The sequence below is a fragment of the Papilio polytes genome, unplaced genomic scaffold (assembly GCF_000836215.1).
Source record: "Papilio polytes unplaced genomic scaffold, Ppol_1.0 DF822178.1, whole genome shotgun sequence".
In the NCBI taxonomy this organism is placed as follows: Eukaryota; Metazoa; Arthropoda; class Insecta; order Lepidoptera; family Papilionidae; genus Papilio; species Papilio polytes.
Genome location: NW_013527026.1, coordinates 3,629,292 through 3,655,740, shown reverse-complemented (window position 1 = coordinate 3,655,740; position 26,449 = coordinate 3,629,292). Strand labels below are relative to the sequence as shown.

At 34.7% G+C, this 26,449-nt stretch overlaps 5 protein-coding genes across 6 annotated transcripts; 3 read left to right on the top strand and 2 right to left on the bottom strand.

Annotated features, from left to right (window-relative positions):
• The first annotated feature begins 430 nt into the window (after positions 1–430).
• LOC106106522 lies at positions 431–3,269 on the top strand. Its single transcript, XM_013287117.1, has 4 exons — positions 431–795; positions 1,598–1,769; positions 1,917–2,025; positions 2,210–3,269. The coding sequence occupies exons 1-4, from the start codon at positions 431–433 to the stop codon at positions 2,383–2,385; spliced, it is 822 nt and encodes a 273-aa protein (XP_013142571.1). The 3' UTR covers positions 2,386–3,269.
• Positions 3,270–5,625: 2,356 nt separating this feature from the next.
• LOC106106572 lies at positions 5,626–6,818 on the bottom strand. The gene is made up of 5 exons (XM_013287173.1): positions 6,800–6,818; positions 6,546–6,610; positions 6,222–6,374; positions 6,007–6,147; positions 5,626–5,831 (listed from the first exon to the last, which is right to left on the bottom strand). Exons 2-5 carry the CDS (start codon positions 6,579–6,581, stop codon positions 5,661–5,663), a joined length of 501 nt encoding a protein of 166 aa, XP_013142627.1. The 5' UTR covers positions 6,582–6,610; positions 6,800–6,818; the 3' UTR covers positions 5,626–5,660.
• A 260-nt stretch (positions 6,819–7,078) lies between these two features.
• On the top strand, positions 7,079–7,989 carry LOC106106429. The gene is made up of 3 exons (XM_013287008.1): positions 7,079–7,202; positions 7,267–7,567; positions 7,739–7,989. Exons 1-3 carry the CDS (start codon positions 7,188–7,190, stop codon positions 7,987–7,989), a joined length of 567 nt encoding a protein of 188 aa, XP_013142462.1. The 5' UTR covers positions 7,079–7,187.
• Positions 7,990–8,126: 137 nt separating this feature from the next.
• Positions 8,127–13,629, top strand: LOC106106535. The gene is made up of 16 exons (XM_013287133.1): positions 8,127–8,381; positions 8,739–8,937; positions 9,011–9,184; positions 9,603–9,738; positions 9,930–10,070; positions 10,289–10,428; positions 10,503–10,651; positions 10,795–10,947; positions 11,140–11,270; positions 11,450–11,626; positions 11,724–11,874; positions 12,047–12,193; positions 12,396–12,502; positions 12,872–12,989; positions 13,066–13,248; positions 13,443–13,629. Exons 1-16 carry the CDS (start codon positions 8,217–8,219, stop codon positions 13,566–13,568), a joined length of 2,397 nt encoding a protein of 798 aa, XP_013142587.1. The 5' UTR covers positions 8,127–8,216; the 3' UTR covers positions 13,569–13,629.
• Positions 13,630–15,210: 1,581 nt separating this feature from the next.
• Positions 15,211–26,449, bottom strand: LOC106106624 (striatin-3). Of its 2 annotated transcripts, none has more exons than XM_013287232.1 (9): positions 25,997–26,449; positions 24,617–24,865; positions 23,998–24,172; positions 23,388–23,570; positions 21,385–21,486; positions 18,641–18,828; positions 17,915–18,205; positions 17,546–17,812; positions 15,211–17,376 (listed from the first exon to the last, which is right to left on the bottom strand). In XM_013287232.1, exons 1-9 carry the CDS (start codon positions 26,213–26,215, stop codon positions 17,002–17,004), a joined length of 2,049 nt encoding a protein of 682 aa, XP_013142686.1. In that variant the 5' UTR covers positions 26,216–26,449; the 3' UTR covers positions 15,211–17,001. The 2 variants fall into 2 exon arrangements, with proteins under 2 accessions (XP_013142686.1, XP_013142687.1); XM_013287233.1 differs by having other exon boundaries at positions 21,385–21,429.

The following is a 26,449-nucleotide window of genomic DNA, read 5'->3' as shown; positions in this document are numbered from 1 at the left end:
TATTTCATTAAAGTGTCATACTTTGTTGATTGTGCACTCAGAAAAGTAATTTTACGTAAAAGATATAAGAATTTGTGACATTGATTTGGGCCATATAGATCATATCTAAGCCTTACAAAGGGATGGAGAGCATTTGAACAATATTGTTTAATTGTCAATTTATTTTTCAGGTGTATCCAGCACATCCTATATATCCAGATTCGGCAGTGGACCGGCGCAAAAGCCGACGCCGTGCCGGTGCGTCGGTGGCCCGTATAAATACATACGGTGCCCGCTCCTGCCGTGACTGCCCGCCGAAACCGCGCCGAACGCGGCGACCCAACGCACGCGCGCCCAAAAAATACGATTAAAATAAAACAATTTTGACATTAATTTTTTTAAATTCAAATTAAGAGACAGTTGTCGAAAACTATACGTTCATACAGCCAAAATGAACGACGACGCTGAATTATACAAAAAGAGTAACACCTTACAGAAACGAGATGCCGTAGAATGCTTAGAAGAGTACGCGATTAAAATTAAATGGAGAAACTACAACGATCGGATAATAGATATAGGATGCGGGGACGGCAGCGTGACTTCAAATATACTTAGAAGTTATATACCAAATAATTATGGCAGACTTATTGGATGCGACATCAGCAAAAACATGGTCCAGCACGCGAACAGACACCACGCTGACAACCGCAACTGCTTCCGGGTCATGGATATTGAAAGCGAGCTCCCGAGGGACCTGAGGGAATGTTTCGACCACGCATTCTCTTTCTACACCCTACACTGGATTAAGCGGCAAGAGTAAGTAATTTATAATACTAAAATAAGTGCATGGAAAAACATTTTAAAGTTACTTTGCAAAATTGTAAATTTCATAATTATATCCCAAAATAATTAAGAACAAACATGGTTTATGAAATTCATGAGAAATTATTTCTTAGATGCGACAAAATTAATAGTAAATTCCTTGAAAAGGGCATGAAGTAATAAGAATAACTGTCACAAAGAATGTTTGAAATTTCTAATATTCAAAATTTTTTTTTATTTAGAGAATCAGTACATTAGGGAACCACTATCGCCATTTAAATACTTTAAATAGCAACTTAGCGTCTATTTAAATACTTGTTAAGGTTTCCGTTAGTTTTAACAACTTATCTCTGTTACCGATCCAAACATATTATAAATCGCAAATAATCATATGAAGTTCGGTTAATATTACAGATACCGTATGCATCCCGTGTCTTTGACACTACATCCTAACCTCACTCCGGTCTTATTGAGTATTCATTGCATTTGTTTAGGAAAGGTCTCGAAGTGTGAACGGTATTCGTACGGTACCAAGGAAAAGGAATTTAAAACAAAATATAAGAAAACACCACAAACATCCCATCCCGCAAATCTATTATCTATATCCTAGTTTTATTAACTGCATCGATGTTAACTTCGGAAATAACTAGGCTAATATTATCAATGTGATTGGTAATTCCGGGTATTTCCCATTGGGCCGTCTCAAAGGGAAACATCCGTAATTCCTGAGATTAGCACAGCTTAATCGTGATTATTAGATGACATGAATTACATTATGTTGTTCTTTTTTTTTCAGATGTGCGTTCAGGAATATCTTCGACTTGCTAGTGGAGGGCGGCGACTGCTTGCTGATATTCCTGGGGCACATGCCCGTATTCGACGTGTACCGCGTGCTCGCACGCAGCGCCCGCTGGCGACCGTGGCTGCATGACGTCGATCGCTTCGTCTCCCCATACCATGATACGCAGGTTAATGGCGCTTTACTTACATACTCAGGCGTAATAATCAAGTTAATACACAAACTACGACCCCCAGATAAAACACACAATTTACAATGGTACATTTGACAACAAGGAATGTACATAAAAGATATATTTCAATCTAATTACTTTCAGGAGCCGGAGAAAAAGATAAGGGTTATGATGGAGGAGATCGGCTTCCACGACGTAGAAGTCAAGCGGAAAGAGAGATCATTCATCTACGATAGCATCGAAGCTGTGAAAAGTAAGTTAATAAAATACAATTCATAACAAAAAAGACCCTCATAGACTTGCTGTTCAATCTTTTTCATCTCCATTAATTTCGATTCCAAAAAACTGCACCTTCATTCGAAAGGAAGAATCGTTGATTCACGTTATCAGAATACCTCGCACTTTGCTCTTTTCTGATTGTAATTCTTTTTCCACAGAGGCAGTATCAGCGGTAAACCCTTTCAAGATCCCTCAGGAGATGCAGGAGGAGTTTATGGAGGACTACCTGGCTGTAGTGCGTGACATGCGACTTATCGACCGCGTCAACAATAACACAGATGGCTTAAGTGTTAGAGCTAACTACAGCTTGCTTATTGCCTTTGGAAGGAAGTAATCCCTTACCATGTATTTACTGTTGGAAAACATATGCAAATGTAATTTATTATCTCACCTTTCATCAAAATATTAGAAACAAGGAAATGATTAGGTACCTAAGTGTTTTTCTACAGGTTTTGTACCTATGGAAAATAGTGGGTAAGATAACGCAAAAAATAAGAAAAGCAATGTTTTAAATAAATATCGATCTCCTTGTTATGTTAAAATTTAAAGAGACATATATTTTAATGCAAATTTTCCTAAGATCTGTAAAACATACAAATGTTTATATTTATGTATGTTTATCGTGCAAATTCTTTCGCTTAGCGCTAAATTTATTCGTATATGTATATTTATATCTAATTTATCTCATATTGTCTATGGAAAATTATGTTAACTTCTTTCAAAATGAATATTATAGAATTAAGTTAAAGAATCTCATCTTCTCTAAATTGGGCGAGGTAATTTAAGAGTAATCTTGAAAGGTATGATTGAATAAAAGAACGTTAGGAACGTTTGTGTGATTCATTTAGAAAAACAAATGAAGGGGTGTTGGTGGGTGTCATGTAATTATCGTCTGATCATTATTGCTAAAACTTAGAGCGGGCGCACACCTTTGACCACACTATCACACCGTTGTACGATTGTCGATTGTTTCGCCGCCCATTCAACTGTTCAGTTGCACAACTAAAAATCGAATAGTGTAACCTTCGTGTAAGCTCACAAGAATCAAAGCGCGACTGAACAGTTTTGCGATAGTATAGTCAAAGGTGTGCAACCGTTCTTAGAAAGACGGTGGCAACAGTAACATTAAGCATAGTCGTCATCATGCGATAATTTAGTCTAGGCGACATTACTTTTTTTTGTATTATTTTTTACCAAGGTGCTATTTATGTTTATTCACAATAATTTTTAAGTATTTATTATTTATAATGATTAGTATTAATTTGTGCGAGCAAAAATGTAATTAAATGTAGTTAACAAGCATTGGACAAATTTTACCAGTATATAAAAATGTGTTTTTAATTTTTGATGCTATTTATTTTTTATTCATAAAACCGATTTTATTGCACAGTAATTGTTGTTGTAAATCGATTTTTTTACTGCCCAAGTAAGCTTCCACCGAAAAATACTATTTAATTTTAATATAGGAAAGTACAAAGCATTAGAAGTTAAGGATTTGTTAATTATAAGTTTATTTATTTATGTAAAATGATATTTTATTTCACCTTATTCTCTTTTTAATTGTTCCATCTTAGAATAATTCTTACTAAAATAACGTAACAATTACTATTACAGTAAAATTGTGCTTTCAAAGCAAATACAATTATTTAAACGTGATTAATATTTTGAAATCATAACTTTTTTATATCAGAAGGGAAATCAAACCCCCCACGGCCATCTTCAAGTGCGCCTAGAGAGTCCCGGAATCTTCAAAGAACGCACCGGGACTCCCTGCACTAAGACATACTTCTACCTAAGTTTGGCAATCACGTCACGCTTTAGGCTATATATTTTCACGCCATTAAACTTAGTGGGTAAATATTTTGGATAAAAACTCTAATGTGGGAACGAGACCATAAGTTGCTGGGAAAATCGAGAAAGAACGATTGCTAAGGGTTGTCGTGTCATTTTGACATTTGTTATTGATAATTTGACAAATGTGAACAATAAAATAAAATTTTCATAATTTCATGCGGATGAATCCGCGCGGGAACAGCTAGTATTTAATAAGATAAAGTATACATAAAACATTTTTATTTATTGTTTTTCATTTACGGTATTCATAGTTACCTCATTATTTATACTTTAGCACATTGATTGTTTTCATAGATTTTTTTTCTTGTCGAAAATCTGATTTAAAGTAATACACAGAATATTTCCTTTTTTCGATAAAACTGTAGCTTTAAGTATATATTCACCGTAGAAGAATGTTTTTCCGAAAAAATTGGAGGCGACGTCTGTGAAATTTATGAGGCTCCTAAAATCGCCCTAGAATTAAAAAACATAGGAATTCTTGTTATCTAAATAATCTGAAATATATCTTATAAGTTAATTAATAAATATTGAAAGAATATTTTCACGAACCTTTTTTACAACGCAGTTCTTAGCATTTAGTTCTTTTTCAATAACAACAGACACAGCGTAATGCTGACAAGGATTGTTTACTTTGTAATTTAATAGTAAATTAGTTATTTTATTTTTCACCACATAAACATTTATTTTTAACTGTAAAATAATTTAGATTATATCAAAATGTATTACTTACTAATAATTTTAAATTTACTAGTTTACCTCATCTATGTGAACTTGTGAAAGAAACGTTATGTTTACCCAGCCAAAGTATATATCACCTTTTTTAAAGAGGTTTGTCTGGTAAGTAGTCAAATTATTCGCTTTTGGACCTTTACAAGTCTCGTAACGACCCCACCTTAAATCATACGGACCCTGAAAAAAAGTTACCATATATAAGTTTGATAAACTCCTTAAATCGTTGTTTTAGAATTTTTTTCTTATTATAACTGTGTACTTACGTATCGATTAGAGTTTTTATTTAACGATAAATCAACTAGATAAACTTGTTGCAATGATAAAAATAATAGGCACAGTTCCAATATCGCCGTTGCTGTCATTGTTAGAGAAAACACTAAATACCTGAACATATTACTATAACTAGAGGTCATCAATCGTGGAATACTAATCGTTATTTAATTGCCAACAAACATGTACTAAAAGTAATTTTCTATAATTCTAATCATTAACATTCACATAAACTACATTGAAAAGTATTTATATAAAAATGGCTTTAAATTATATTAAAAAAAAACACAGATTAAAAGTACAACCAAAGTAGCAAGAGATTTTCATCACCGATGTTATACAAAAATAAATTGTCATCCATATAACAGAAAAAAACTTTGTGCTACTGTTCTTTGTCGAAGCCCATGCCTAGATAGTCTTTTATATGGTAGATTACTGTTAGTAAGCCTTAGTTAGTAATGGTCTTTGTAGTCATATCATTTATCGATTTTCCATACATCAGCCAGTAATTAAAATAGAATATAGATAAGTAAAAAGTAGAGAGTACAGTTACATTTTAGTAAAAAATGAACTTGTGTCTTTTCTTTTTCAGGATAGTTATAAACTGTGATACAAGTCGAAGTAGAGAGAATCAAGTGATTAATAAAATTAAAACAATGAATATTTAAAGGAAAAATTTTATTGTTCCAATAATCAGTTTAAAATAAAACTACACTATATAATTTTTATTGTCCTGTAAATTAAACATTTTGATTACGTCATGGGCTTTGTTTTCTTTTCAAAGATTGAATTCAAAACAATGCATGCAATGTTTCCCTTTTTCGACAATGTAGTAATCTTCTGCATATATTCACCGTAGAAGAATGAATTCCCGAAAAACGCGTATGAGATTTCAGTGAAATTTGCGTAACAGGAATAGTTTCCCTGAAAATGTATTCGTTAATTTAATTTGCAATCACAAAACATTTATAAAAAGTTAAATTGTAATTTGTAGAATATGTAACCGTGACTTTGTCTCTTTTTTATTTCTTAGAAAAAGCGAGATATCTATATGTACATGTGTTTGAACAGTAGGAACCTATAGTAATAATATACTAACCTTTTTTACAACACAATTTTTAGCATTCAATTGTTTTTCGATAATACTCGCAATAGCGAAATGCTGACAAGGATCATCCAACTTGTATCTCATTAGGAGATTACTACGGTTATTTTTTAACGCGTAAACAGTTATTTTTATCTGAAATAATAATTGAAATGATAATTTTCTATTTAAATTATTTTATTATATGATAACAAGCAAAATCTACTTACTTCATCAATTCTTGCCTGAGTTAAAAATGTAAAATTAACCCAAGAATAATAAAAGTCGCCATCTTTTATTAAGTTTGTACTTAAGATCGTGAGGTTCGTAGATTTCGGACCTCTGCATGGTTCGTAGCGACTCCACCATAAGCGATATGGACCCTGTAATTATAAATTTTCTCTAAATAAAAGGATTCTCTAAATAAATTTAAATATATAAAATTACGTATACAGCTTAAGTTCCAGAAGTGTGTCTTTATCGATTTCTTTTGAAATTTAATTAATAAATATTGGATTTTTTTATATTTAAGATACCACTTTGTACAAACTTACATAACTGTTAAAATTTTCGGTGATACCGAAATTCATAGGATCGACATTAAGGAACAGAAGAGAAACTACAAAAAAAATTAAAAACGTTATCATAGTCATTGTTGAAATGGAACTAAATGTTCAAAAACGTACATAATGGGAGTTACGGATAATTTTCCACTAATCATTATTTAATCGTATATAAAATACGATAGAACGATTACATCTCATAGAAATGCAACGGCTAAATATAATTTACTGCAAAGAATACTTACTCTATCATTCGCCTCAATTTGTAGTAAACCAATAGATAGATTAATAATTATGAAACAATAACAATTAAGCTAAGTATAAGCACCACTGATAGTTATTTAGGAACACCTAATTATTAAGGAACGCAAAAAACAAATAATTACGCATTTGTAATTACTCCGGTATTGCGGATGTTCGAGGGCGTTGTTAATCACCTCGGTGTTCCTGCCAATAGATTGACACTTCTCTTATAAAAGAAAAAGAATACGTCATTACATTTTTTAACAAGTAACACATGACATTCATGTCAACGTAAAATAAAACATACCCGCTATTGGTTATAATTTAAGGTTTACAATTTTTAAAACTATTAACTACTAAAGTTACCTGAACAAACTAATCTTCATAACCATGAAAAAGGGAAAGGTATGTTACATCATAATTCTATATTTGGTTGGTACTTGAAACTAATTTTGTTTTCATTTTTCAGAATAAATCAGACCCAAAGCTAGTAGCTGCTTCAAAAATTGTTACAGAACCTGAGGAATCTATTGATAAGACTCCCATTGATAAGTTGACAGTAGAAATATTTTCACTTCAAACCTCAGATATTGAAAGAGTTTCGTTTACAATTAATGTTACGTTTTTCGATATACCAATACTCGACGCACAAATCCCATCGTTGTGGGCAAGACAAAGTATTGATGATAGTGTAATTGCAAGAGGTTCGATGACCTACGATCCTTCAGACTATAGTAAAATGTGCTCATTTGCTGATGAACCTTTAGTAGGTAAGAATTTTCGGCTAGACGTTGGGATATCATATTGTATTCGGTAGAGTCTATCATGTTGTTACAGGAAAATAAACCTTTAAAGAGTAAATTTAAAACTAATTTTAAGGCGTCAAATCTTTATATGCATCTTTACAACTGTTAAGTAAACCCGCTTTGTTATTTTTACAGTGACCATCGAACCAATAACTATATCAGAAAATTCATCAGACAAAACATCTGACAAAGCATCAGATAAAATATCAGACAAAACTTTAGATAAAATTTCTGATAAAGCTTCGGAAAAAACATCTGAACGCACAACGGAATCTGTACAATTGGCCAGTGACGCTTTAAGCTGCAACGTAGACATTTTACCAATGTTTCTTGGTAAGCTATTCCACCAATTTCATAAAAGAAGCTTTTTAGATATACAAAAATAACATTTGACAATATTTCGTGTCTTGTGAGTTCTTTTATATTTATTATCACCACAATAATACTAAACCTGTGTACGGCAAAGCAATTTCCAATAATCAATAAGACATCTGAATACAGAAACTGTTTTCTTATAGATACAGACGAATTGTACGTTAAAGTACGACTGCAGCCCGTGGCGCAAATATCAGTTCTAAATGCAATCAGTTGGGACAACCTCCCACTTCTCACTATGAAGCTCTCCGTGGACAGAGATCCAATGAACGATGAACATCATAATGTTCTCGCTAAAGCTAATTATTTTAAATTAACACTAATCGGCTGCTACAATATAACGAATGCATTTACTGATTTCAATTTTGTAGCTGCTTCAAAAACAACCATGAATAATGAAAAGGTTTAATTCTTATCATTATTACTTCTTTGCTTTTTGCTTTCGCCCGCGACTCCATCCGCGTGGAATTTAATAAAAAACAAAAGTGTGTAACCTATGTGTTCTTCCAGACCATCCTCTACATCTACACCAAATTTCATCGAAATTCATTCAGCCCTTTAGGCTACAAACTCTAACAAACATCCATCCATCCATCTAAACATTCCCATTTATAATATTCGTATGAAGTATGAAACTAGTAAGATATAGAAGATTTTTCACGCTTCTATCCATGACTATGTTTAAATATTAGTGTAATTACCACATAATTATATTTCATGTGTCATTTTCCTTGGATTGATTAATTCTCTTTTGTTTCAGGGTAATATTGTGACCAAATTCTACGATGGATACAAAGAACCAAAAGGATTTTCCGGCGTAAGCTTTTTTCCTAAATGGGAAACTATGCGTTTTCAATCAAATGTCAACGCACAATATTTCGAAAAATTTAATTGTACAATAGAAAACATACAAAACGAAGCAAACATTGATTTGAAGAAATATTTTCAGAAATCCACAAGTGAGTGTTATAATACATAAAAATAAATTCCATAGTCTATTATCGTACTAATATCATATAAAATTTTCTACAGGCAATGTAATATGGGCTTCGTTTCATCGAACGCTTCTGCTGAAGAGTACAGAACAATCGTTCCTGGACTTCATACGTCAATACAGTTGGCCATTTGAACTTTATGCTTTCGACAATAACGTTGATTATTCTTTAATGGCTTTTCTGGATTTGTTTAGACTACTCTATCCTGGAGGTATTAAATGCCCTTAAATGTTTGTATATAAGACTAGCTGTTCCCGTGCGACTTCATCCGCACAAAATTACGAAAATTTTATTTTGTTGTTTACATTTGTCAAATTATCAAATGCAAATGTCAAAATGACTTGATGACAAACCATGGTAACCTTTCTTCCTTAATGTTGGCAGCTCGTATCGTATGGTCTTTTTCTCACGTTAGGATTTTTATCTAAAATATTTACCCCCTAAGTTTAATAGCGTGAAAATATATAGCCTAAAGCGTGACGTAAGTGTAAAGCTTTATATAAAAAAAATATTCAAAAACATGCTGTAATTGCTGACATCCTAGGCAAAAGAAGTGTGTGTTTACGCTTTATTCTAATAGTATAGAGTATAGATGAAGTTAATATTTACAAAACCGTTATACGTTACAGAGGATACAATTCGCATGGCAGTGCCCCTGAAATGGTTGGATGAAGCACTAATGAAGGAAAAATGTAACTGTTATAAGTTATTAGAAGTTACAGAAAAAGATCCCTCTACTATTAGTAATGTTAGGAAATCAAGCAAGTTAGTACATCTTCCATTTATTCTGTTTATCTAATTTAAGCTAAATCAAGCACTCAGATGAGAAGGTAAATAAGCGACAATGTATAACAAAAATAGATTTATTTGCAATCCAACACACAAAACATTTCGTTTGTTACAAAACTAGAATTTTAGTTTCACTTAGTAACATGGTCTATTTGAAATATTTTCAGAGTAATATCAGAAGGGACAATGAAAACTGATCCAATACAAGTGACAACAACGGGGAATGATGATACAGATGCCTTCGTTGTTTTAGAAGTCGCTCTTAAAAATCCAATTAGGAAGCCTGCGATCCCGCCATATATAAGTCCGTTAGTTAACTTTTGTAAAAATCATGTTTTTAAAGCCATAAGCGTACTTTTCAATATATACTCACATTTTTAACCAAAAAATCAGAGTTCATTCCTTTAGTAACAATCTAATTTAGTAATAATTTGTTGTCACAGAGGTTATGAAAGTTACAAGGTAATGCAGGTTTGACAAATTGCAATTATATTTTAATCGACTTTTTTCTGATCTTTAATCATAGGATACAAATAAATAAAATGTTAGACGACATGGAAGGTCAGCAGATTCAACGAGAGTGCACGGCGAGAGGACAACTTGCCAAAGATTGGGTGAACGCGGTCAAGATGGCGGCTAATGCGCTGCGCAGGATTTCATACTATGGTACGCGTAAATATTGCCATTAACTGTAAAAGATGATGATTCTATTGATTCAGACTCATTTAACAATATTTAAGGTTCAACCGACTTCTGTACGTTTGACCGTCAGTTCAGCTCGACTCGGACTCGAGTGGAGATGGTCACGTCGTTTTGCGACGAAGCTGCCGTTTATGTCAATAATAACTTTGTTGCCAGAGATTTCTTGGATTCAGATGACACGTTTAAGGTTACATTTGTTCTTTGCTTACATACAGATTTTTTTTGTAAATGCCAGCAATATCCATTTACATCTAAAGAATGAATAAAAACAATTTAATTATCTGAGATAAAAACTATTTGATGTTACATAGGTAAAATGAATGTTTATAGGAGTTGACAGTAATGGCGCACGCATGCCTTGTGCGGGAGGCTTCCGATTGCCTGCTGATGCCTGAGGTGCGGTGGCTGGAGCCCACCCTCAGGGCGGCGCGACACGCTCGCACCTTCCAAGACGTCTACCACGCTGTTGAACTTTATTTTCAAGTAAATTGACAGTTGCATGATACTTTTAGAATTTTTTACAGTTGTTGTTAATTTTAAATAATAATGAATTTCAGCTTCCTTTCTAACAAAAAGCCCTGGTGGTATAAGGGCAATCGCTTTCGTTGGTAGTTTCAACTTTTTTTAAAAATCATGTTACTAGTTAATACTTTAATAAGCAAATTATTGATATAGTGCGTGTCCCAAAATCCTCGCGACGCAAATCTTTGGCGCGAGCTTGCGACCTGCCTGCAGGATCTCGACCAGGAGTGGGCCGATGTCTGTCTCGACAAGTCATTATGTCTCAATCCAAGACACCCTCTAACGTAAGCTAAATCTGGACAGACTAAAAGATGTATGAATTACTCGTAATAATTATAATTACCGTTATTAATTTCCACTACTCTACATTTTTTATTAATAGAGAAATGTTCCTCTCATCCTCTAGATTTCCTGTAACTATGAGACGTCAGCTAACTAACTTTACTTGGTCTGCTTTTTACAGGCTACTTTCTAAAGCGTGTATGCTCTTCAAGAAAGATCCAGACGCGGCCGAGCCGTTCTTTATGGGCTTGTTATTCTTCCAGCCGTTTTGGGTGACTGGGATGGTTGCAGTCAATGCTTATTTCTTGCATAGAGAATGTTTTGAAATGGCTGATGCGATTGCAGAGTGCATTAAAGAGTTAGTTCGTATTTTTATTATTATAAGAGAAAAAAAACGAACACGCCCAGATAGAATCCGTATTATTTGTAGCTGTTGCTTTCTATGGTAATTTCAGTGTACAAAAACAAGGGCTGTCGGATCAAGTGAAGATCCCTCGGGCTTGGGAGAACGAGCTGGGCGATTGGTGGGACGCGACACCGCTACTGCCTGGCATGAGCTTGTATTTCGACTCTGCTGATCTGCTGCTGAGGTTACGAGGTATCAAAGTGAGTAGACCTGGCGACAGCTAATAAATTAAACTTAAAAGTCATCTTAGCCTATTGACTTGATCCTAGGACAAGGATTAGGTCGACAATGCTATAACAATCAACAGGAAAATAGTCTTTTAATTTCGACATATTTTACAATTAACTTTGTTCTAATAATGATTATTTGCAGTTAGCAGAAGTTTGTGTAGCTCAAGCACTGCATACTTGTGGCGACTGTCCTGCCTACTATCATCTACTGGCCCTCTGTTGTCGTCTAAAAGGCGACATTAATAACGCTCTATGTCATATCCGTGAAGGAATCAAGAGATTTGGTGAGGTACACTTTCAAAACAACGTTAAAGGAACCAGTAGTAAACAATTATAAGATAATAACGTATAGAAGACTAAAATAAAGGCAGGAGCATAATAATTTCCAAACTAAGTATCAGATAGTGGTTCTTCAGTTGACATATAATACTTTAGGTTGACAGCTGGATTTGCAAATTTAATAGATACTCTTCGTCTGTAATTTGACACAGATCAGTTATTTGAGGACATTGGAGGCAGAGTGCTATCACATGCAGAAAAATCTTCCAGCCACTATTGCTTCTTTGAACATGGCTGATACGAATCTTGGCTCTTACAGGTTTATTTATAGTCACTAATATTATAAAGAGGAAACATTTGTATTTTTGTATGTACTGAAATAACTCCAACTCTATATTGGGCCATTTTAAGAATTAGATAGGTAATTTATATGTAAGTAACACATGCTATGTTTTTTGTTATTTTTGAATTTCACGGGGTCGTAGTCGCCAGCGTCAACTAGTATGTTATATTTTAATGGTCGATACAGCATAAATATCAACTCGTCTCTACATTATTGATTAAATTAAGTATAATTCAAGGAAGACTGAATAGTCTCATTCTATTAATGCACCATTCGACATTTTAAACTTCATTTAATATCATACCGATGTGGTTCGATAACTACATTTTCTTGATTTTGTGCCAGCGTTCTGCTAGGCATGATGAGCAGCAAGTCGGAGCGATGCCGTTCGTTACTAACAGAGCTGCTGCGTCGACAGCCTAGCGCCTACGCCTGGATGGCTTATGCTGAAGAATGGATACTGGTAACTAAAAGACCCATTCCTTCCAAAAATCTCTAGAGCTGCATTAATGACTATTAAGCGACTCAACTGTAAACAGGCAGCTAAAGCAGAAGCAAAGAAAGCATCACCGAAAGGAGAAGCTCAAGCTATTGCGTACGCAGTGGTGTGCGCGACGGAGGCCCTCAAGATAGACAAGCAGGCGGGCGTCGCGTGGGCACTCCTCGCCAGATTTGTTAAGAAGAACGCGAGGAAAATTTACTGCAGGAAGATGGCCGCCGCGGTAACACCTTTTTCTAATTCCGTTGCAGTTTTTTGTTTTTTTAGTGAAGAGTACTTTTTACTGGACAGTACTTTTAGATATGAAATCTACAAGTTATGTTCAGGAAATGTATATTTTAGTAAGTTAGCCTAATAGCTCAATCGTTAAATATATTTTTTGTACAAATAGCCATTAAAAGCATGTGAACATTTCAGTGCGGACACAGCTGGGTGGGTGAGCGCGCCGGCTCACCGTCAGGATCGCGGCCCGGCTTGTGCCAGAGCGTCGGCAAGGCGCTGCGAGAATGTCAATGCCGAATATGTGCACACTTAATACTGTAACAACTAATTTTATTGTTTGTTTACTTATTACTGCTTATAAATAAACTTTACTGAATTGACATTTTGTTTATGAAAGTGTCAGGCACATTTAGGCAGGTTACCGGTTCTTATGCGATAGTTACTATCTATAAATAGAAATTGGTGATATTTGCCAAGACTTTGGTAAGGTAAAATAAAACTATATCAATAACATTGCCAAAAATCTTTATTTTCAACGGTAGGTATACATCTATAACGATATACTTAATTATACACTTATGATCTATAGACCTATACGAGTATTTAAACAATATTAAAAAAGTAAATAGTTGAAAATTTTAAACAGATTTTTAATTACAGGAATAACTAATGACCTACCTCCCATAGTAACTAAGGATTTTAAGTGTAAAATCAACAGATTGTACGTATAATTTTTATTAACATTATAAAAATTTAGGAATAATTATTGACTTTTAATTATCCTTATCATGAAGCTTCGGATAAATTTCATAAATCTTGTTTTCAATCAACTTAAACTTTATCTTATGATCAATATTATCAACCATCTATTAAAAGATGGCTTAATTCTTTAAGCGGAACGGTGATGCGTGTATCGTGTTAAAATCTGTAGGATCCATAGTTATATTAAACGAACGCATCTTTAAATATCTCTTGAACACCCAGTACGCCAATAACACAATGAACTTCCTGTAAACATATTTTTAATACCTTCAATTTAGAATGCGGTAGAAATAATAAAGCCTAGACAATATAAATACAACATTTTTAATAGACTTCCAAAAGGAGATGGGTCTTAATTCGTCTATTTTTTTTAATTCGACAAAACTTACCAGCTGCCCATTATGGTATATTCACTGTTATTTCTAAAACACGACTAACTATTAGTCAAATTAAAACTGATATGAAATTACAGTTACCTTATAATATTGCCAAAACAATCCGAGTCGTATATTAGAAGGCTTGTGTCACACTGTAGACAATGCTATACAAAAGCTATAAATCATCTTGTAATTTTTGTTTTAGACACTGCTAGAAGCATTTTCTGCTCTAGGGGAGTTTACATAATCGTTTTTTCTGTTAGGTATAATCTGATTAGGGAATAATACATCTTAGATAAAAGCTATGACACTAATATGTATTTTATCATAGCACTAGTGGATAGCGAGCCTTAAAAATTGTTTATTACCTGTTGACCAACTGTTTGTACACATTGTACTAAGTAAACAATAATTGTACTCAATAGTATGACTACAATGAAATAGGTCATCTGCATGTCATGTGGTCGGTCACTCAAATTAGATAGCCGCTGCTTCTGGTATATCCTCGACATTGCAGTCGTTCCTAATAAAAAGGTAATAAGATAAAAACAAAAACTCTGATATCAATTGTTTTACTTATATTTCGGCGATTGGTGATTGAGAAAAATCTTCTGTGAAAATCGTGCAGTAGCACTTTAAAGCCAAGTTTAACATTAATCCATCCAAAATGGTAGGTGAGGATAAATTTTATGAAACTGTTCATAATCTCTCAATCAAGTTTTTATTTTTTTTACAGATACAAACACTATCGATTCTTGTCCTTTTAAAATGTAATGCTTAATTTTAATAAGGAAGGGTAAGTAAAAAAATAAAAACAAAATATATTTCGGTTATGTTGCTTTTTACTATCAATTTTGGATGTAAGTGTACAAGTATGAATTCGAGGAAAATAAAGGAATACGTAATGTTTCATAATACATATATATTATATTCTACATCGCAGTACTCGTTATGAACAAACATTACTTATAAATACTTTCGATAAAGTAATTTCTACCCATTCATAATTTTGTTCGATCGCTCACATTAAGATACCGTGAGAGCGTGTTATTCAGTACATGTGAAAATTATAACAAAAATATTTTAATGTAAATCCAATTGATTTAAATAAAAATAGATAAGAGCTAAAGAAACCATTTCATTCGTTCTTTGCATTAGCAAATACTGCGTAACATCTAACTGTACAGTTACACAACGGAATCGTATCAAAGAAACATCGCCATCGCATTCAATATTTATTACAAACATCCGCTTACAGATGCATTTAGTCCATGTAAAAACACCATGAGATTCTATGTACACGAACGCTTACTGCTTCGGGTTATAACAATTTATAAGTGCAATTCAACTTCAAGCAATATGGAAATAACATGCAAATAAGCTAAATTTATAAATCCAAATTTGTACACAACTAAAAATTTAAATATATAGTTTGAAACACTAAGTTTTAGCTGTATTCAAATTTAAAGCTCGTTATGTTAGTTAATTTTTAATGGTCTTATGCTTAATTTAATAAAATGTAGATAAATTTTGTAATTCTGGTTTCTTTAATTTATATATCGTCTGTTGTTTGTTTGATGGTTACATAAAATGGAAACATTTCAGCATTTCCACATGCAAAATCAGATACGGGCATCAGTGATAGATCGAACATTGTGGGAGAACTATTTGTTCGTTTACATAAAATCTCATGGCAAAGTGCACAGGGTATGGAAACGAGCAATAATCTCACTTTATATCATAGAGTCGTGTGAAAAATTCGCAATAAAAACCTAAAATCCACATACTGAAAATCTAAAAATATATTATAATAGATTTCAAATGTCTATACATAGATGAGTTCACTACGCGCTCGCGACGAATAAACGCGTCCGAAACGTTTACAATGTTTAAATATGTTAAAAACGTACCGAAGGGACTAGACACGTGCTCCGAGACACGTGTTAGCTCGCCCGCGCTCCGTGCGACCCGCCGCTGCGACACGCGCACCACGCTATTGCTGCCTGCGCGAGACGCGCACACATCACTACTGCTGCCTGCGCGAGGCGCGCGCACATCACTACTGCTGCCTGCGCGAGGCACGTGCAGTGCTACTGCTGCCTGCGCAAGGCACGTGCAGTGCTACTGCAGTTTGTATGAGGCACGCGCACAATGCAGCTCCTGCCTGCCTCCCCGAGGCACAACCGTGACATGTTACAGTAGACACATACATAGTATCTTTTGCCTGCCTGAGGCACGTGCTCTGTCGAGTCCAACATCGATCTAAATTCGTCCGTCCATACTTGAGCAACGTAATCAATAAATCGCACGGTATTTTTGCTCAATGGAAGAACGTGATAACATAAACGCTTTAAATATCAGAAGTGTCCTAATTACTAAAAGTTTTCAATAAAAATAATTAATGTTCTTCCACTACGCAAAATTCCTTGACCGTATTATTTCAAACTACGAAATCTTTATTAACAGTAAAACTGTAGTCAAAATTACAAAAAAAGCAAAACATATGCATTTTAAATCCAGTTCGTTAGTAATGTGACGGTTGTGTTGGGGCCGGCGGCGGTGCGGGGTGCGGCGGGTGCGGCGGGGTGTCGGGGCGACGCCGGGGCGACGTCCGCTCAGACGAACACCTTGGCGAGGCCGTCGGCGCCGGCGCTGGCGATGTAGGGGCGCAGCGGGTGGAAGGCCACGTCGAGGATGCTCTCGTCGAACTTCTTGCGGTGGGCGGTGATCTCCTGCACGCAGGTCTTGGTGTCGAGGTTCCAGAGGCGCACGGAGCAGTCGTGCGAGCCGGAGAGCAGGAAGAGGCCGTTGGGGTCGAGCGCGAGGCCGGTGACGGCGTCCAGATGCGCCACCATCGCGTGCGCGCACCGCCCCGAACCTACATCCCAGAACCGGATGTGCCGGTCCTCGTGCGCGCTCACCAGTAGCGGCAGCGTCGGGTGCGCGCGGATGCGGTTCGCGGGGCTGTCGCACGCGATACGCAGGAACGACTGTTGACAAAAATTCACATACATTATCCTATTCTCTCCTATCGTTTACGGGGTTTAGGCTAAGCGCCATCTGCGCTCGGCTCGGCTACCTCAAATCAGGTGAAGCTGTGCCTCTTCAAGGCAAACAGTGACAAATCAGTCCTGTCTAGTATATGTGTGCGAGTGTCACCTGCGTGGTCTCGAGGTCGTAGAGCAGCATGGTGCCGTCGCGGTAGACGACGGCGGCGGCCGCCTCGCCGTCCGCGAAGTCCGCGGCGACGGCGGGCGAGGGCGCGGGCGCGTGCGGCGCGGCGTCGTCGCGCAGCGTGCACAGCAGCGGGCGAGCGGCGCGCGGCGCCCACAGCCGCGCCGTGCCGTCCGCCGACGCCGACAGCAGCCGCCCGTGCGCGCACGCCAGCGACCACACCGCGTCCGTGTGCTCGCGCAGGACCGGACCCTGTAAACACATTTATTATCCAAAGTCACACTTTTTTCGTTCACAAAATAAATGTTCTATTCTTTGTATAAGTACACGTATACGTAAAACGATGTTGGTTACCTGTACCGCGGGATCGTAGGGGTCGTAGGGGTCTGCGGTGGGCGGGGGCAGGTTCCAGACCCGGATAGTGCCGTCGAGGCCCCCGGAGAAGCACTCCTCGGAGCGCGGAAGGCCCATGGCGAGACAGAGCACGGGCGCGGTGTGCGCGCGGAACGTGTATAGGGGCTCCACGTCGAGGCCGGCCGACTTCTTGGCCTGCACGGTCCGCTGCAGGTTCCACAGCTTGAGAGTGTGGTCCTCGGAGGCCGTCACCAACGCCGCTTCGGTCGGGTGGAAAGCGAGCGCACGAACCTAGAAAAAAAATAGAGAAAATCTTAACCTACTATCTAAGGCATAAAATTGTAAAACAATTTGAGATAGTATAAAACAGACATAAAACATTAATGGTGTTAGAATTATTCTAATGTTGCGACATTTTTATAGCTCTTGAATAATTTTTTTGTTATATCATTAACAATTATTTTAAAGTTGTATTATAAATTATGGGGTCTAAACTTATACAATGTATGTACAATATTTTGTACTTATAAGTTATTTTCTGTATGGAATTAATAAAGCTAATTAATAAATAAGACATTTACTCTACACATAAACAGATTTACAAAAGTCGCATAAGATTTTGTAAACGCTAAAGGAAAATTTTCATGTTTACTGTACATAATCAGGCACTAGATTAACAGCATTAGAAAAAAATCCTCGTTGTCACGGAGGGAAAACAAGTCTCACCCCGTCGAAGTGCGAGCGCAGCGTGTACTTGGCGTTCCAGGTCTTGCGGAAGGACTCCTTATTGGCGCCGGAGACGTCGTACGCCTCGGGCTCGTTGCTGACCGTGAGCTGCGCCAGCTCGCCCAGCGCCAGCGGCTTCTCGTCCGCCTCCCCGCCGCCCGCCGCGCCCGCGCCGCCGCCCACCACGCCTGCACACGCACCGTACACCAATGCAACACGTCACTCCAATAATACGTCAATAAGATAAAAGAATTACTAAAAACAAAAATAAAACGTTACAGCCTTAAAGTCACTAGTTTTTGACTCTGCATAAGATAAATATTTCCAATCTGTATTAAAAAGGACTAATCTATACTTCTATACCAATATTATAAAGTGTAAACACACATTGCTTCGTAGCGTAGGATGTCAGTATTCACAGCAGATTTATTAATAATACTTTCTTTAATAAAATATACTCATACACTTACAACACGCTTTAGGCAATATATATTCACGCTATTAAAGTTAAGGGATAAATAAATTGAAAAAAACACCTTCATGTGGGAAAGGGACCATAAACTACAAACTGCCAACATCAAGGAAAAAAGATTGCCATGGTTTGTCATCATTTCATGTCATTTTAACATTTGCAATTAATAATTTAATAAATAGTATAGTTTAATAGTATAGTTTTTATAATTTTATGCTGCACGTGAACAGCTAGTTTGGTATAAATATAAAAGAACTGTCTAATAAAGGTTTTATTACATAGCAGTTTTTCATTAGTATTGAACGGTTATTTTCAAACATTGCAGTAAAAACAAAGTGTTTTTCGAGGTTACACTGAAACGGCCTAATTAAAATGTCTACTTCCGAATAGATTCGGCTACAAAGGCAAAAATTAGTATGGTGGGTCCAAGCCAGAAAATCATTATCATACTGAGATGATAGGAAATGAGAGGATGAAATGTGAAATCATAGATAAGTAATTTTAAAAGGTCAAATTGTTGTATTAAATCAACTAACTTTTTCAATTTATCAGCACGGAACTGCTTCACAAAATAAACCGTTAATGTGAGCGCCTATTAATTCTATTTTTAAGCCGAGTTAATGTTGTATACTCCCATGAAATAAACGCTCCGGCATAGCCAATTACTACTGGATGAATTATAACTTTATTACTCTTCTTCCGTTCTGAACCATCGACAATTTTAGCCATTTTTATTACCTGACTCTTTGAAGGCAAATTATCAGTTGAACAATACTTTATTTTTAAAATGGTGATTAGATTTTTTTACGTTACATCGCGTAGTTTTTTTTAATTAAACGTAAAGCACATGACCAACACCATATTTAGATATAAATTATCTATATATCTTTGACCGTTTCAATTTAATCATTAAATTATAGACAATTTATATGTTTAAATTGTTAATATTCTAATCTATTATTTGTGAGTCATGTGTGTAGTGCTCTTAATTTCCTGGAATTATTAATTAATCACTCCAATGACAAGGACGTGAGGCCTGTTTCTGAGCTCCCTCTGGCTATCCTTATATTAGATGTTAACAACTAAAGCCATTTAGAATCAATCAATGTCTTCAAAACTATAAACCGCTATGTATTTAATTGATTTAAAACTCATCATTTTAATAAGATCTCATTACATTTATATAAATTATCTCTCGTATTAACGTCAACTAAGCCTTGTGTTACGTATATTGGCAACACTTGACAGGAATCGTCATTATTACTTAACATTCAGAATTATGAGTAATCTAGCTTCCGCCCACGACTCCGTCCGCGTGGAATTAAAAAAAACGAAAGTGAGAAGCCTATGTGTCTTCCAGACTATCCTCTACATCTATACCAAATTTCTTCGAAATCCGTTCTGCCGTTTAGGTTACATACTCTAACAAACATCCATCCATCTATCTAAACTTTCGCATTTATAATATTAGTATGATTGAACAAATATTTTAAGTAACAAAACAAAATCTATCATTTCCTTAATCCTACGAAACGCTAGTAATTTATTAAAGAACGTAAATCGACAGACAAAAATAAACCTAGAACACATTAATCATTAGATAATTAACGTATTATCATACAGTAGTAAAGGCACACTTTCACAATACAACAAAAGGCAAAAGATAATCTAGATTGAACGTAATTCTATTTATAATCCGACTCTCACCGATCTAACACTGGAATATTGATTAAATAGCCTAGATAAGATTAAACAGGCCAGCCATCGACCATTCCTAGCTTTTAAAACTTTAAGAGATAAAAAGTAATACAAAACAAATTTAACTGCGTATTCCAGTTAATTGAGTTATAATCAATGCTTAGAAAGTTTGTCGATGCGTAAGTACAAAATACAGCAAAGTTAGGGAAATACTGTCAATGAGTTATGACTTTCACTATTACAGTTGGTATGATCCACGCATTGGAGTATTTACGCGCAATTACAAATATCACTTATCTAACTTTTATATTATTTGAGTTTCGAAAAAAACTTTTCATCTCAAAAATCTACTCTTGTATCTAGAATGAGGGTGCTGAAATACTTTTCAGATTTTGCGTCTCAACAGAGCGTAATATAGTTAAACGATTTTAGTACGAATTATCTAGACGTCAACATAGAAGTAGAAAATTAGAAGTATGACGTGATTAGACTAGAACATCATGAAACCGTGTACTAGCTAGCAGTAAGAGGGAGGGAGCTCGAGAGGGAGAGAGAGATGGGGATATATACTCACCGACTGGACACTCGTCGCCCTGTCCGCCGCCTTCGGCCTCGCTCTCTGCCAGCAAGTTGAGCACGTTTAAAACCTCCTCGGCTTCGTTGTCTACCTCCTCGCCTTGTTACGAGGATCAAAAGCGATATATAATAAATTAATTAAATAAACAAACATCACACACCCATCACCCAAGCAAAAAACCACGAATAATGTTCATTAAAAAACCGATCCAATAAACGGATATATTCGGAAATTAAAAAAACAAAAACGTCAAAACGCAATAGAATAAAAAAGAAAAAACCAAACATCGTAATCATTGTAATCATAGAATGTCCAATGGGTGCCTGAACAGAATAGAATAGTTTGCTTGTACCGAAACAGTTTCTATTAACATAAGAAACATTATGTTAATTAGCAATACATTCGCGCACACAAACCGACGACACGTTTATACATTTTTGCATCGAGTTAGTTGAACCGAGATATCGTTTGATTTAATTTGTAATTCTTAACCATCGTCATAGAAACGCCTTTATTTAAATTAACTTTAAAATAGTAAGTTCATACACTAGTTTTCCCATCACGTTTCGTTCATAAATCAGAGGCAAGGGGAAAACACAACTTTTAATATGGGCATTTGTTGCTATTTTTGAAACTAAACAATAGTGAAAACTGAAAATGCGTATTCTTTTGTGTCAATATTTTTTGAGCACAACGAATGCATTATTCTGATAGGTTATGATAAAGCTTTTGTATTACAAAAATTCTACGAAATATTGTAATGTAAAAACCTAACTTTGACCTTGAGATTATTTTTCAATGTCCTTATTTTTCATAATCTAAAAAATTATGTTCCAAGTCCATAATAATTATATGTTCTGTACATCAATTCTTACTGACATTTCTTTTTTTCATATATGTATAATACAAGACTATTAATGTCTACAACAATATCAAATATTAAAGATGTTGTGTGGATAAGAAATAAAGTAGAAAGCAAAGAGGACATGAACAAAGCAATTATTTTCAAATTAACAATGACTTTGATAGTAAAAGGTTTTCCTCTATAGTTGGTTTTCACTGCTAAAATAAATGTTTTAAAACATCAACCCTTTGTTATTTTATATGATTTATTTTTTATTTATTTAAAAAAAAAACTGAGGTAAAGTAGCAAGAGAATTTTTTACACATTATGGCTGTTGAATTGTCAATGTTGCACCCAGTGGACATTTCTGTGCTCAAATAAAAGCATGTTTTCCAATGTGCGTCTAGATAGTAAGTATTATTAAATATTCTTACACTCATCCCATGATTACGCTAGGCTAGCTAGAGAGGAAAGTAATCGCCCAAAACACAAAAAATGGAGAATTTATTAATAAAAGAATATTTCCTTACATTGGGTGTGTAATACAATAAGCAAAGATTCAAATCAGTAAGAATCATAAAAAAACATTTCAAAACCAAAATTCCAAATAAGTTAAACAGTATTATTTACGTCTGCATACATAATTTATGTTTGAAATCTGTGCTTATATTGTTTATTTAACATATATAAGAATGAACAAATCTTTGAAACACAAAGCTAATAAACACTGTCAACTATGAAAGCTTATTATGAAAGCGAGCACTTTTTTATTTATTTTTTCCAAACTATCTTAATGAAGACTGATTTAAAAATTTGATTTATTATATATGCAGTGAAGAATACTATAAATTTTATTATAATTATTTAAGAATTTCATTATATCACATTTTTAATCAATTGTTTGATTATATGGTACAGTAAAAATAGGCAATTATAGCATATTGGAATATTCTATTATACAAAGTGTAATGATTAGTACTTTATTCAACATATATCAATATATATTATAGTAAAAATAAACTACAAGATATACTTTTTAAAACAAATTAAACAATCATTTTCATATCACATAACCATAAAATACAAATTGCAAAGTTTTGTTCATTCAATATAATAGCATAAAACAATCACAGAATCCTATAAGAATATATAATACCTTGTTTAGGTGGTGCGTGGTGTGGTTTATTTGCATCTAGATCGTCTATTTCATCCATATCCATCTCCTGGTTGGCGAGGAACTCGAAGTTAGCAAACACAGCCGCAGTCTCTTGTACAGAGAGGCCCTCCTCATTGTAACCTCCACCCGTTGATACACCGCCTTTACGTTGCTCCTTACCCCCTAAATCATACAATATATATGAAATAGTTATTTTTACATGAGAAAGAAATGGTATCTAAAAATGTTTTTTTTTAAATATGATGATAGAGCAACATCAGTGTGACTATGATTTTTCAGGAAAGAAAACTAAAAGTTAGAAAGAGTTTGGGTATCATAAATAAGTGGACCTGCATACTCTATAATTGTTTAAAAATTAGAACAATTTCTTTAAGTATACTAAATTTACATGAAATTAACACTGGTGTCCAGAATAACACTGTTTAATAATGGCTCCTAACTATAAACATAGCCTATGTTACTCCCAGATAAATTACCACTCTAATGGTAAATGTATTTTTAAAATGGGCCCAGTAGTTTTTGTGTGAATCAAATACATACAAAAATACAAATCTTTCCTCTTTATAATATTATTATAGATGTTACTTACCATAGTCATACTTGCGGATTAAGGAGTTTATTGGTGAATCTCCGCATCTCTCGCGGAATTTGTTATCATTGTTTCTATAATTGGGGTCCTCTGTCTGCTCCTCATTGTTGAGGCCGAGCAGAGTCCGCACGCGATTAGAGCGCACATCCAGTATCGTGTCTGTGTAGCCTATTTCCTATTAGACATAGCAATCAAGTATTGTTAATCGTAGAAATCACTTATACCAATTTTTATCCAGTTTAGCAAGATACAATTCCTTGAATTAGATTAGTCATCTTTACTGAATCTGAACAGGATATAATTGTACATAAAAGTTTCTAGACAAAAATCCTTTGCTGTTTTGAATAACAATAAAGGTAAGAACTAAGGTAAATCATATGTGACTTTTCTTTTGTCTTTTGACAATGAAAATCTTTAATACTTAACCTATATGTTAAACCATTAATAAAATGCAACACAGCTAAACAGTTTGATTTTAAAGGTATTTTAATATACTTCTGAGAGGCAGCATCCTATGTCCAACAATCAACAATTTCTAATACATATGCTACTTAGAAAGATAATTTATAACCTACAATTTGAATTATGGTTAACAATTTAACTAGTGATATGTATATACCTGGAGGTACTGTTTGATGAGTTGTCGGCCCTGTTTCCACTGTGCCTTCTCCGCAGGCTCTGGCTCCGTGGGCGGCTCCTCTGGTGGAGGACGTACATCGCCCTGTTGTAATTCTACACCATATTTGAGCTTATGGAACTTTGCTCGCTCCTGCTTTAGTGCATACTCTAACATTTTAATCCGCCTTACGAGATCATTTTTTAGATTTTCTTGACCTTTTCTCTCACCTTGAAGGAATGCAATCCTTGCCTGTGGAAATATTAATTTGATAATAGAAAGAAGGACAAGTAAAAATGATCACCTTTATATTCCTTTATACTAAAACATCATTATTAAATTTCTCTCTCTTCTTCATAGGATAGTGATCTAATATCATATGTGGTGGTCATTACACTTTTACTTATAATATTGTGAAATTGTAAGAAAAAGTTAAGTGAAATTATTTAGGGATATCATTTTAAGATATAAGAGTATTAGCATGAAAATTTTTGTATTTCAATTGTTTATTTTTACCTTTGTAGAAGATTAAAATAGGATTTTGAAAACTCTGATTCCAATTTATATTTAAGTCACATTTACTAGTCTACTACTACATTTACTAGTAAGTCTAAATTAGTAGGTAAATATTCAGGATTTCCAATTTGTACAGTAACATTAGTGCTTTGTAATCTTATAGGACTAGCCAACTAGAGCATAGTAAAAGTGGTTCTAACATCTTATATATGTTATAAAAGTCTAGATAGCACATTTACACACATAGCACATCCATGTGTGTTTCTGCTTTTCCTTTATGTTTACAATTATTTTTAAGAGACAAGGAAACCTTTTGCATAACAATGACACAATAACAAATTAACAATATTGTGCAAAAATTATGTGTAATAAGAATATCTCTACTATGTTAGAGATACTATTAATACATAAACATTGTTTTTTCATAAACAACTAAGGTTATTTATGTAAATGTTATTTTATCTTAACAAAATTGTAAATATCATTGTTTTAAGTACAGAAAAATCCTTATATTAAGATTAAATCCGATATCGATTTATTATTGATACACGAAACAAGATCGTCTACTCATTACTCGACTATGTATATACAATTTTAACATTCTATGTTTCGTATGCTGACACTCGCATTTTTGTATCAAAAATAATTAATGCATGAGACAGAATTTACGTCTAAATAACGTGGGTATCTTGTTTTGTATAACATTTTATCCAAAAACAAATTTAAAGCAAAATAATACAATCCACATCAAAGCAAATTGTAACAAAATTATCGAAGAAAACTGAAATAAAATTATACAAAAGAAATTGTGTAAGGCTACAGGGATAGTCGATACATATAAATCAATAGAAATTTACAAATAATTACCTCAAATTCGGCTCTGTCCACCTCCCATTGTGATCTCTCGAGCTCGAATCTCGCCCATTCATGTTGGATAAAATGCAAAATGCCTGGTATTGAATACTGGACACTTTGGCTAGATTCTTCATTTTGTTTATTATTTACACTAACTCCGATTTGAGATCCCACTTGCCCTCCGTTATGATGAGACACGGAGCTATCATCCATGGCTGTGGGGATTTTCATGACATGGCCACCATTACCGTACTTGTCACAGACCTATCAAGAACTACAAAATGAACTACGCGAAATGAAATACTAACACTTCATGGTTAACAACAATCTAAATAATGTTCACGTTGGCGACATCGAAAATTCTTTTTAATAACGAATTCAAGAATGACAAAAATTATTGCATGACGGAATACAAAAGTCGAAACGACGTCCGTCCGCTATACATTGCTTTTTTTCTTTTTAATT